Source organism: Orcinus orca, chromosome 2, assembly GCF_937001465.1.
Source record: "Orcinus orca chromosome 2, mOrcOrc1.1, whole genome shotgun sequence".
NCBI lineage: Eukaryota > Metazoa > Chordata > Mammalia > Artiodactyla > Delphinidae > Orcinus > Orcinus orca.
Genome location: NC_064560.1, coordinates 91,920,635 through 91,931,294, shown reverse-complemented (window position 1 = coordinate 91,931,294; position 10,660 = coordinate 91,920,635). Strand labels below are relative to the sequence as shown.

At 51.3% G+C, this 10,660-nt stretch overlaps 1 protein-coding gene across 2 annotated transcripts in view; it reads left to right on the top strand.

The window, feature by feature from the left end:
* The first annotated feature begins 1,738 nt into the window (after nt 1-1,738).
* Nucleotides 1,739-10,660, top strand: part of SMAD3 (SMAD family member 3) — a 120,259-nt gene continuing 111,337 nt past the window's right edge. For both annotated transcript variants that reach the window (XR_004486719.2, XM_004276225.3), the window contains exon 1: nt 1,739-2,495. Coding sequence is in view for 1 of the 2 variants with exons in the window: in XM_004276225.3 (XP_004276273.1) it covers nt 2,290-2,495 (206 nt within the window). In the remaining variant the exon portion in view is untranslated. The remainder of the gene's footprint in view (nt 2,496-10,660) is intronic.

Here is a 10,660-nt window from a genome sequence, read left to right as displayed (position 1 = left end):
GGCAAGAATGTGGACTGAGGCCTCCCAAAGCATGGGGATCAGATCCCAGCTCTGCTGCTAGGGCTCTCGAGTACTTATTATAATCTCTGTGCCTCAGGTGCTTTATCTGTAAATGGGAGACGTAGGGACATCTACCCCAAGAGCCATTGTGAAGGTGAAACCAGCGGACAGCACTCAGGCTACCTGGAATGAAGAAAGCCATCAATAAACGTTGATCGCCTTTCTCCCTTCTCTTTTTTGATGAGGGCTGGCAGGAAGGGAGTGAAACCGGATTACGGTGGCTGCTGGTTAGCCCGAGGACCAGCCAGGAACGGGAACCAGGTCATTAAGCCCCAGTTGGGGTTCAGGGATTCTCCTTTAAGGTCCAAGCAGGCGGGGAGTTAGAAGGAGGGGAGGGCGAGAAGCCCAGCGCTCAGCCCCAGCAGCTGACAGGCTTGTGAGAGGCCATTCTCTCCTACCAGGCAGGGACCCCTGCCGTTTCTGGGCTGACTTTGTGGATTAGGCCACACCTCACAGGGCTTTGTAACTCCCCACCCGCTAGAGGGTTTGCAGATAACTTCTTTCTCACCACGGGGGTTTCCTGCTGTTAAAAACAAACAAAGCCTAGAGGGCTGGTAGGGGGAGGGGCAGCAGGAGAAAGGCCCTGGGGGCCTGGGGTTACTCCTGAAAGCAGCTGAGTGAGGGGTTTGTGGGCAGATGCCCCTGAAGTGTGCTGGTAGGGAGAAAAACCCCAGAGCTCCCCCAATATCCCGGTGTTCCTTTGCTTCCCACCAAAACTAATTTGGAATACATAAGGTTCCCCAATACTGCCCTTTTGCCCCACTTTTTGCGAGTTTACAGCTTTGAAAACAAAGCTCTCTCTCCTATTTATTGGGTGTCGAATTTCGGATCTTTCTTTATCATAAGATTCCAACACCCTGTAATGAAACCTTTCCTCCAAAGATAAGTTCTAAAGCGCCCCCATTCATTTCTTCCTGAACTCAACAGATGTCTTTGAGGCCCATTTTCTGCCGGGCACTTGGTTCCCAAGGCCCAGGGGACCCCCTGGCTCCAGCTATTATCCAGGGAGTCACTGGGGTCCCCAAATCTCCACTTCTGAGAGCCTCTCACTAATCCCTCTTTCGCACGGTCTCGGGGCTCTAAGCCGGTATGATCTCACCGGTGCGAGAATAAAAACAGCCCTAGAGTCACCGGCGCCGCCAAGGCCCCTGACCGGGATCGGCGCGCCCGCGTCTCGGTGCGCGCCCCAACTTCCTGGGCCTAAGCCTTCCGCGCGCCCTCTCTCGGACCGGGGTCCTCCCGGGGGTGCACCGACAGCCTGCGGCCGGACGGCGCTCGTTCGTGCGAGTCTAACGCTCTCGGGCCCGCTACTCCAACTGAGCTTCCTGAGTGTGGGTTCCGAGAGCAGACGCCACGGCCCGAGCCCGGCCCTCCAGCCTGGGGCCCCTCTCGCCGCTCCTTTCCCACGACTTCCTCCTGGCGCCCGCCGGCCTTCAGGTCGGGGCCGCGCGGGGTCCTGCGCGCTCCAGCCCGGGCCGCCGCTGTCCCCGGACGCCCACGTGGGCGTGCTTCGCTCCGGGCGGGGGAAGGCCGGGCGCCCTCCCGGAGGCGGGGGGCGGGCAGGGCGCCCGCGGGAGGAGGCGGCAGGGCGCGGGAGAGAAGGCGGGGAGCCCCGGCGGCAAGGGGGCGGTGACAGCGCTTGGAAAGGAGGCTGCACGCGGATTTGCATGAAACACAGACTGGCAGCGGGCGGGAGCGGGAGCGCGAGCGCGGCGCAAACCCGGGGCCGGCCCAGCGAGCGAGCGAGCGAGCCGGGAAGGAGGAGGGCAGCGGGAGGCGAGGCTACCGAGGCGGAGGGATCTGCGCATCAAAGCGAGCGAGGCGAGCAAAGTTTGGCTGGGAGTTGGACTCTCCTTCCTGGAGGCGGCACCCAAACAGCCACCCCGTGCGGAAACCCAAACTTTCTTCTGCCACTCCGAGCCCCGCGGCCGCCGTCTCCGCCCCGCGTCCGGGGCCTTCCCGATCCCGCGCCTCTGCTGCCTGCCCGCCCGCCGCCCCTCCGCCCTTCTCCCCGCCTTGGGAGCCGCCCGGGGCGCAGGGCCGCGCGCCGAGCCCCGCCGGCTGCAGCGCCGCGGCCCGGCCGGGAGCACCGGCAAGTTCGCCGAGAGTTGAGGCGAAGTTTGGGCGGCCGCTGCCTTCCCCGGCCGAGCACCCCGCTGCGCCCCCGGCGTCCCGCCGCACCCAGCCCCGCCGGGGGCGCTCCTCGCCGCCCGCGCGCCCTCCCCAGCCATGTCGTCCATCCTGCCCTTCACCCCCCCGATCGTGAAGCGCCTGCTGGGCTGGAAGAAGGGCGAGCAGAACGGGCAGGAGGAGAAGTGGTGCGAGAAGGCGGTCAAGAGTTTGGTCAAGAAGCTCAAGAAGACGGGGCAGCTGGACGAGCTGGAGAAGGCCATCACCACGCAGAACGTCAACACCAAGTGCATCACCATCCCCAGGTGGGGGCCCGAGGGACGCTGGGGCGCGCCCGTCCAGCCCCCTGGCGTGGCGAGGACGGCCTGGTGGGATAGGAGCGGGAGGGATAGCGTGTGTGTGTGTGTGTGCGCGCGCGCGCGCGCGCGTAAGGGGGGTGGGAACGTGGGCAGGAAGGGGGTGGGGGGGACCCCAAACAAAACCTTCTCTATATTTGCAAAGATTCAGAGCCTGGGGCTTCCACGCGGCACTCGCGCTCCTAGACCTCGCATTCGCTTTTCACCTCCGGGAAAGGGGTGCTGCAGGAATCGGCCGCCCCCACCCCGGGGAGCTGCGGGCTAGAACTTGAGGCCCGCTTTGTTCAGCTCCGCTGGCCGGAGCCCCTCCTCCGCCGCCGCCTCCCGCCCCCGCGGCCCGCGCTCGTGGAGGTGGTGGTGTCTCTCCCTTTCTTTTCTTCATTCCTGTCCCCCTACTTTTTTCCTCCTCGACAGGAATGCAGTCCGTACAGCTGGGGTTGTGGGTGAGGAGCGGGAGCTTCGTGATTGACAGATTCCTTCTTCATTCTCTCTTTGCCTTCGGGATTAGCATTTTTATCGAGTATTTTTAGATTCGGTTGTGCCAATCTGCCGCCCCCTCCGCACACACGCACTTTTAGTTGCAGTGCAGGGCTCTGGCTTTCAGATGAGAGAGTTAAGTGGCAGAGAGTGGGGTCCTGTCCTCCACCTCCCCTGACTGTTTTTTGCCCACCTTTCAGTCTGAGATTGCGGGTGGATGCCCAAAGGACGGGGCTCAGAGCTGAGATAACAACACGCACCCCAAAGTGGGCCTCGCATCGGCCCTCGCATTCCTACAGAGCCCTCCTTCCCAAAGCGCTTTGCCATCTGTCTGGATCTCCTTTATCCTCCACTTCGCGCCAGCTAGGTCAGGCGGGAGCTCACAGATGGCTGGTAGAAGGGGTCAGTGACTTCACTCCCCACGGCCTTCTCTTAGCTGAGGTGTGCCAGGCTGGGAATTGGGGTGTTTTGGGGGGGCACCTTAGCCTCCTGTTCCCTCCCTCTCAGCCCCCTTTAAAAGTCTTATTCTGAAGCAAGGGAGAGTTTGTGTGTGTGAGTAGGGGATGTTCTTGGGGTTCCAGGCTGCAGAGCAATGAGCAGAGGGTCCCCAAGGCCAGAGCCCCACAGAAATTGTCATCCTTGCTGCTGGGCCAGGAGTAGACTCCATCCTTGGCCACCTGCTTGGGGCAGCTGTACGAGGGCTGCCATCCGTGTCAGGCAGGCACAAAGCAACATCTGTCCACGGGAACCCAGGCCTCCTCTGGAAATAAATGCCACATATGGTGGGAGTGCTGACTTGAAAAATAATAATTTTTTTCAAAACTGGGTGGATCCAGTCCATAAAGCGGGAGGGAAGGCAGTGTGCCGCCCGGGAAGTGTGTTCTGGGTGTGTGATCGGGAGCCAGAATTGACTTCACAGGAGGTGGTGTGATGTGATGGTCAGTGAGCCCTAGGTCCCGGTCCCAGCCCTAGTTCTTCATTCTTCCTTATTCCTTTGGGTGAAGGGTGGGGAGTAGGGTGAATGAATGTCATACTTCTCCAGCCTGGGGAAGGCTTTGCAAAACCTGCCTTCTTACCTGCCTGCGTACATCGAGGACAAGTGCTTTATGTTTTGAAACAGGAAAAAAAAAAAAAGCTATCAATTATAAAAGGAGCAGCTGTGTAAAATGTTTCACAGTTTACAAAGGACTTTCACATGCTTTTATGAGATCAAGAAAAAGAAACTCCTGGAAAATAGATCAGGTAATTAGGCCTAAGATTTATCCCACGTTTAATGTTGAGAAACCTTTGGAGGAGAGAGGTGAAAAAGGCTTGGCATAGCAAACATGCAGTTCTGACCAAATGTGCATCTTCTGCTGGCCCAGGCTGCTCCTCCCTTTGAAGGTTCTGAATACATTCTTTGCTGACGGCTCGAGCAGTGTTAAACAGGGGGATTGGGCCCCACGGATCTTTGTTGGTAAGGTCGCCAGTGTTCAGTCTTTGGGCTGGTGACAGCCTGGAGGAGAGGCCTGGCAAGGTAGGAGTTTGCCCTCTGGGGAAGCATAGCTACGGCCTGCCTTTTCCAAAGTCCTCCGCAGCCTGAGGCATATGAACACTTTGGGTGTCTCTGAGAGTTCAAGTTAACTTGGCCTTCTCATGACTCTGTTAGGACTGGGCCATCTTCTTCTACCTGCCTGGCAAGGACCTAATGCTAAGGCAGATTTTTTTCCATCTTTTTCAGTTAGGGAAACCCAGTTCCTTGGGCGGATCCAGACAAAGTGGATTTCCATCCCTGGATTTTGTGCCCACGCCTCTGGGTCACCTTGTCTCCCTTGGCAACAGCTACTGCTGTTTTTGGTCGTGGGCAGAGAACTAAAGGCCACATCTTGGGGAGGTAGCTAGCTGGCCTCACACTGGTGATATCGGTGTGTCTCAGCCCTGTAGGCTGTGGGGTTTCTTGTCAAATTGTCTGTTCTTTCCTCACTGCCTTTTATAACTAGGGCTTTGGAAAGTTGACAAAAGGAAATGTTGAACCTAGTTATCCCACAGGGTGTGTGGGGTGGGGCACTGGGTACTTAAAAATACTTTGCGAGGTCTGGACCTTGGGGTGTAAGGAGCCCTCAGTCTAAGGAGATTTTAACAAGCCTGTTTTGGCTGATACGAAATCTTGAGCAGCAGCAGCTCCATGGGGCGATTAGAGCTGGATACTAGGGTCCCCCAGACCACACACTTGCTTCTGTCACCCCGGCTCTAACCTGTCTCAGTGATCAAGAGAGCTGGAGTGGTACAGGCTCACTGGTGTCAAGAATGTCAAAGAGACCGGTGCCAAGACAGTGGTAAGAGCCTGATTTAGATACACCAACAGAGGGGCTCTCAGGGCACTCTGAGGTCTGGCAGGATGGGCAGAACTTTGGCAAGCTGTGTAACAGCATCCTACTTGTCACCTAGTTGCGTACCTGAGTACAGCTGCGGGTATCTTCCTGGCCAGTGTATAAGAATGGAGTTATCGCATTTGCTACGAAGAGGTAGAGAAGGTGTGTGTAGGTTATGTCCGTGATAAGGAGCCAGGTGCACTTCAAGACGACTGTTCTGATGGACACTGATAACTTTGTGTTTCCACCAATGGGACCCATGACTTGGCCCACTTGTTGAGAGCTGGACCAAACTTAGGCCTGGTTTGTCTGGAGGGAGATTGGGGCTTTCTTGCGTCGGAGCACCAGGTCCAGAGAAAAGTGGGAGGATTAAGCCAGACCCCAGGTCTGACACACACCCTCTCCTCCCTTTCTGTGCATCTGTTCTTTCGGTGCAACCTCCTCCTGTTGTCTACCTGGACTTTGCCAGGCTGCTCTCACCCTGGGGAGAAAGGGAAATGATCCCCATCTCTAACACTCCTTTCTCAGGCTTCTGGGGACAGACCGAGGGTGTAGGAGGGGTGTCTTTAATACCGTCTCCATCTCAGCATCTCCTGTCCTCCCTCCTCTCTCAGCTGCTGCTCAGAGCACCATTCTTCTGTGGCCCGTTGGCAGCAAGCTCACCTGCTCGCACACATCCTCTCCTTTCTCTTGTTAACCTTGATTAGGGGAGCTCCGCGCAAGGGCTGGGATGAGGAGGGTTCTGCGGGACACCGGGTAGCTGGCTGTGGGGCTGGCTCAGAGGTATGGCCAAACCTAGGAGCCACTCGACGTTCCCTTGACATTTGGAACCTTGGAACTTGCTGCTCGCACCCAGGAGTTGAATGTGTGGGCCGGTGCATGTTGCAGACAGCCCGCTGCTCACACTTCGTCATCGAATGTTACAGGATTGGATTTTGTGGATTCATTGATAGGTGTTAGCCCCTCCCATGTCTGAGTCAGTATTCCAGGAAGTGGAGGAGGATGCAGAGATAAATTGGAGATGGTCCCTGCCTGTGAGGCGCTTACACTTCAGTAAGGGAAACAGCAATAAGGCATTGAGTGTCTATTTCTTCCTTATTCCCAGCCATCAGAAGAAGTATGAGCTCTAGAATGGAGTGATATTTTTGGGGGGCAGGGGGGATTATGATGTGTTTTTTAAATATTACAGAGGTCACTGTGTTAGAAAACAAAATAATGACAGCCATCTGTTTTCTCCAGAAAAAGCACAGAAATCAGGTCCTGTATCTTGCCGTTTTAATACCTGGATGGATTTAGCAGTTCACTTAATGTCTCAGAGCCTTCGTGCCGGCACCTGTAAAATCAGGAGGAGGTAAAGCCTGTGGAAGTGTTTGGTAAACCAGAGAGTTTGACAGATGTGTTATGTTTAGACCTCTATGTGTATCATTCATTCATTGACTAAATTATTCAGTCATTTATTAAATACCTACTGTGATGAGCAGGGCAGGGTGCCTATTCTCAAGGGGCTCCCTATCTAGAGTGGGAGACAGACTTGCCCAAAATACAGGCCATGAGCTGCAGCCAAGGGATGTACAAAATGCCCAGGGATGAGGGGGACAGACGGTTAGTTCTGTGGGAGGAGGTGGGGAGAGGAGGGAGGAGTCCCTGTGAGGTGGAAAACCACGAGGACAGGAGTTATTATCCAAAGGACGTTCCTGGACTGTAGTACGATCATATGAACTTTTGGGTTCATGGTGATCGTTGCCTACAAGACTGAGGATGTCTTTATCTTCTTTATCTTCCTTCTATCCCTAAACGGAGCACTGCTATGAATTCGTTACCTCCTAGCTCGCACCGAACTAGCGACTAGTGACTTGTGTTCAGTATTTTATGCCACTGTAAAGTGTCCTCGCTTTGAAGTAAAGAGTCATTAGTATTGCAAACCTGAAATTCAGGTTTCCTTGGTGGAAACAGTGACTTTAGATCTATTAGCTCAGAATATAACGGACCATGTCGATAAGAAGTGGACAACTTGGAGGTGATGGTGGATCCTCAGAATTTCAGACTTTTGGTGTGACCTAGCTTTTCATTTCTCTGGTTAACGCTCGCTGAAAGTAAATCCTATAAACCTGAGTTTCTATATGGACATAAGAGCTTTTAATAATGTATTTTAAGAAGTCTTTGCAAGGATGTAAAGTGTCAAATGACAATTCTAATAATAGAAAAAGTCAAGGAATACAGTAGTCGTATCGTTCTGATGAGAAATGCAAGCAGCCGATGGCATTGAGAGAATGGCTTGAGCTTATCCCATCAGCAATCCACTTAAAATGAGTTTGAAAAATAAATATTGGTTCAATAATGTAAATTTGTAATTGCTGGAAATAAAACTAACACGATTTAATGGACTGAGCAGCTATGAATTTTCACTTGTTCACTTATTGGGAGGTTTCTAAATGCCATTGGATGCACAATACAGCCGTGTCTCTGCATGAGCTCCTTTATGAATAGGACCAAGTAGCGCTTGCTTCATTTATTTATTTATTTTTATTGAAGTATAGTTGATTTACAGTGTTGTGTTAGTTTCAGGTGTACAGTGATTCAGTTATATATAACATATATGTATATATTCTTTTTCAGATTCTTTTCCCTTATAGATTATTACAAAATATTGACTGTAGTTCTCTCTGCTATACTGTAGGTCCTTGTTGGTTATCTATTTTATAAACAGCAGTGTGAATGTTAATCCCAAACTCCTAACTTGTCCCTTCCCGCCAACCCCCTTTCCCCTTTGGTAACCGTAAGTTTGTTTTCTATGTCTGTGGGTCTATTTCTGTTTTGTATATAAGTTCATTTGTATCTTTTGTTTTTTAGATATAAGCGATATCACATGACATTTGTCTTTCTCTGTCTGGCTTTACTTCACGTAGTCTGATTAATCTCTAGGTCCATCTAAAACTTGAAGTCCAACTTTACTCCTTTACCTGTTCTCCCACCTTCTTTATTCACCCGTCCCCCAGCCTCCTTTAAGCTCTCTGAAGTGGAATGCAGCTTTCTCAATCAACAAGGCTCATGAATAGTCCTAATTAACTTTGTCCTTGTCTCCTTTGATGTATTGACATATTTTTAAAAACCCAAAATCCACCGTGCCCCCTTCCCCAAATCTATGTCTGGTAGTACCAGTCTGCTGGGAAGGGAACTGCCTAGAAAGGCTGCCGGTGAAGGGGAAGGGGCCTGGGAGACTTACCAGCCTTTTGCAGACGCGAATGTCCCGTGCAGTGCTAGATGAGACTAGCTCTTCCCCAGGAGGGCTGGGCATCATCTGTTGACCACTTCAGTCTCCCCATCTTCAAGGGCGGTGGTTCCTGGAAACGGTTGGAAATTGCCATATTAAACCCACCCTGCAGAAGTCTGGTTTCTAATTTTACTGTATTCCAGGTTTTAGAACAAAGATCCGAGAGAACTTGTCCAATTCATGTTTATGCTTTCCTTCAGTGCACCTACTGGGTGCCCAAACCTGCTCCAGGTAGCAGGGCCCCACCAGTGAATGAGGCAGACGCCCGATTCTGCCCTCCCGTAGCCTCTGGTCCACTGGCTGCTCAACAAGAGTCCTTTGGAATTGTAATAATCATGTATGTGTTCACTCTGGTTAACTCGTAAGTAGTGTTTTCTTAATGCCAGAGAACCAAATCCCCCAAGCTCTGCAGTTTATTGAGTCCGGATGAGGGTGTGTGTGTGTGTGTGTGTGTGTGTGTATGTATGTGTGTGTAACATTATTCTTTGTTTTGACTTAATTAACAGTTTTAGAAATAACAAATCTAGAGCACAAGTCACACTGTCTGCAGTGATTATCTGAGGCCTCAGCTGTAAACAGCAACCTGCCACCATGGCACACTGCTACAGAGTGTTTTGACAGAGAGACTTGGTTTAAAACGAAAACATGGTAGAAGCCTATTAATGAAGAAGTTTTGCTAATGCTGGACTAGGCTGAAGTTTGTGTCGCAGGCCTTTTCTCCCCATAAATGTGGTCAGAGGAAAATTAGTCATAAACAAACTTTGGGGAGTCATTTTGGAGGCAGGAGTCAACAGACCTGAGGAGGTTCTAGACTTAAGCTCTGTTTCTAATCAGCTGTGTCACCTGGGCCAAGTCACTTACCATCTCTGGGCCTCAGATGTTCTCAACTGGAAAATGGGCTAAATGAGCTCTATCAGAGGATCTTTCTAACTCTAAAGTGGTTTTCATGCAGGCATTTTAGAAGCTCCCCTTTGCATGCATCCATCCGGTTGATCATTGAATCACAGATCTTTCTTAATGATGAATATCCCAAGGCCCTATGAATTTCTATAGTTGAAAGTAATAAAACTATAATTCAGCCTTTAATGTTGGTTGTTTTCCCCCTCTGCCCTCCTTGCCTCTCCCTCGCCCTGTGAGTCTAAATCAGTGAAATATAACTACAAAGGAATATAAAAATAACTGAATAGGAGGGTAACGAAGTGAAGGCTGTGTGCCTTGAGATGCAGTGAGCAATTTTTCTTCTTTTGTTGCTATTTTTGGCTATTCTCAGAGCAGGAAGTTTACTTAAACTAATGACCACAATTGCCTAAAAATGGTTAAATGTGAGAGGTAGGCATTATAGAGGATACCTGTGGAAAATGTTTGCTCATATGTCAGGGTTTACCCAGGAAGCTTCCTTTATTTATTTGCAAGCATCTATATAAAGAAAGGCTGTACTCGATTGTGTAAGCGTGCGCCTCTTGTGGGGCGGCGTGGAGGTTACAAGTTGAAACCCCAGCTAGGAAATGAAAAGTGAGTTTCCCCCGAAATAGTACTTTTTCTGTATCACATGGCTCTCCCTGATTACATCTGGCAAGTTTTTCTCCTGACAGCTTTGCTGGGAGTTAGGACTAGGGGGTTGTTTAAGAAACCCTGGGTCAAGGTTTGCCTTTGAAACCTACAGCGTTATCAGTCTGGTGGCTTTCCCTGCTAACTCTTGCATCACAGACTGCCAGGCCAAGTTGTAGCTCTGAGGTGTCACCGTTTTGTTTTTTTTTTTTTCCTTTGAGACTGGACTTTTGAAAATAGTAATGCTTTTTGGGTGTGTGTTTTCTAAAGGTCTGTTTTTACGCTGTCACAGCTCAAAAATGCCAAAAGGCATTTTTTCCTTAAAAAATCACCTCTGGGCTAAGCCCAAATGTGGAGTAATGGACCCAGAAAGGACTTTTTGAGTAGTTACAAGTGGCTGAAAGCAGGCACTGGTGATGGAAGCTGGGTTTTTTCCTTTTGCTTCAAATGTGCCCCATTGTAAACTT